Source organism: Seriola lalandi, unplaced genomic scaffold (genome assembly GCF_002814215.2).
Source record: "Seriola lalandi dorsalis isolate HSWRI2012SDOR001 ecotype SW California unplaced genomic scaffold, Sedor1 jcf7180002004914, whole genome shotgun sequence".
Lineage (NCBI taxonomy): Eukaryota > Metazoa > Chordata > Actinopteri > Carangiformes > Carangidae > Seriola > Seriola lalandi.
The window spans coordinates 1-1,442 of NW_019475568.1; the positions used below are offsets into that span (position 1 = coordinate 1).

Consider the following 1,442-nt stretch of genomic DNA (forward strand, 5'->3'; position numbering starts at 1 on the left):
CTGCTCTCTCTCTCTCCTCCTGCTAACAGACCACCACGCTGATTGGTTTACTGAAGACAGCTCGGTTACTGCGATTGGTTCGTGTAGCCAGGAAGTTGGACCGTTACTCGGAGTATGGCGCTGCCGTCCTCTTCCTCCTCATGTGCTCCTTCGCCCTCATCGCCCACTGGCTGGCCTGCATCTGGTACATTACTTTAACCTGTAGCACATGGAACTTACAGCCAAACTTTATTAAGAACACGTGCTGCTGTTTTAAGCTCCTTCTTTTTGTTTCAAGCACAGGATGTTTGTCCTCTTACCCCAGGTACGCCATAGGTAATGTGGACCGGTCAGCCTCGGCGGGGATCGGCTGGTTGGACACTCTGGGCGATCAGCTGGGGAAGCCGTACAACGACTCCATCACGGAGTCCGGTCCCTCCATCAGAGATAAATATGTCACAGCTCTGTACTTCACCTTCAGCAGTCTGACCAGCGTCGGCTTCGGAAATGTCTCGCCGAACACCAACTCTGAGAAGATCTTCTCCATCTGTGTCATGCTCATCGGCGGTACGTCCCACACACGCCAGGAAAGCTGAACTGAAAGAACCGAAGCTTTCAGTAGTTCAGCCAGAGACACTCACGTCAAGGAAATGACCTTTTATAACAAACAACACAAATCTAGCTCATCAGGAGGAGGCTGAGGAGGTGAAGAACTACAGCTGTAGGCCTATATACAATATATATGTATTTATATATATATATATGTATTATAGCAACTAGTAGTAAGAAAGATGACTTTACAGACTATTATTAATGAACACAATATCTACTGTAATACAAACAAACAGTGGGTGGAGAGTTTCTCAGAACAAGTTTGCTAGCATGGTGGATTTATTTGGTTGGAAGTTAATGTTAGCTTTCCTGTTAGCTTAGCTACAAACCTTCTTTCCCTCCTCTAGTTTTGTAAAAACAATCCAAACAACCATCTTTCACTAGTTTCTCCTCCACTGTGTTTTGAAGGCAGAGTTTGTGTTTTCATTTTTGTTTGATGTTTTATATTTAAGGCTTGTCTCGCTTCAGCTGTGTTAAAAGAGTTTCCACAAACATGCCATATAAGACGCCATATAAGACGCTCTCTGCCTTTGTGCCGTTGCCTTGGTAATTAAATTGGGGGCAGAGCTCCTGAATGAGCAAGGAATTGAAGGGTGTATTTGTTTTGCTGTTGAATTCAAATATCAAATAATAATATTTCTCCAGCATCATTTATCATTTACTCTACCATCATTTGTTGGTTTCTTGTTCTCTGGTTTCTAATGAACCACTAGATGATCAACTGTTAACTTCCTCGATTGAATCGAAGGCGAACGACACAAAGTCTCTGTTTGCGTCTCTTCTCCAGCTTTGATGTACGCCAGTATTTTCGGTAATGTGTCGGCCATCATCCAGCGGCTTTACTCTGGTAC

General features: G+C 44.0%; 1 protein-coding gene across 1 annotated transcript; it reads left to right on the top strand.

Moving 5' to 3' along the window:
- Window positions 1-26: 26 nt before the first annotated feature.
- Window positions 27-1,437, top strand: LOC111669489 (voltage-gated inwardly rectifying potassium channel KCNH6-like; the record flags this gene model as incomplete). Its single annotated transcript, XM_023425809.1, has 3 exons — window positions 27-184; window positions 305-546; window positions 1,379-1,437. Coding segments are annotated over 3 exons (459 nt in total), but the record flags the coding sequence as incomplete, so codon positions are not given.
- Between the last annotated feature and the right edge of the window lie 5 nt (window positions 1,438-1,442).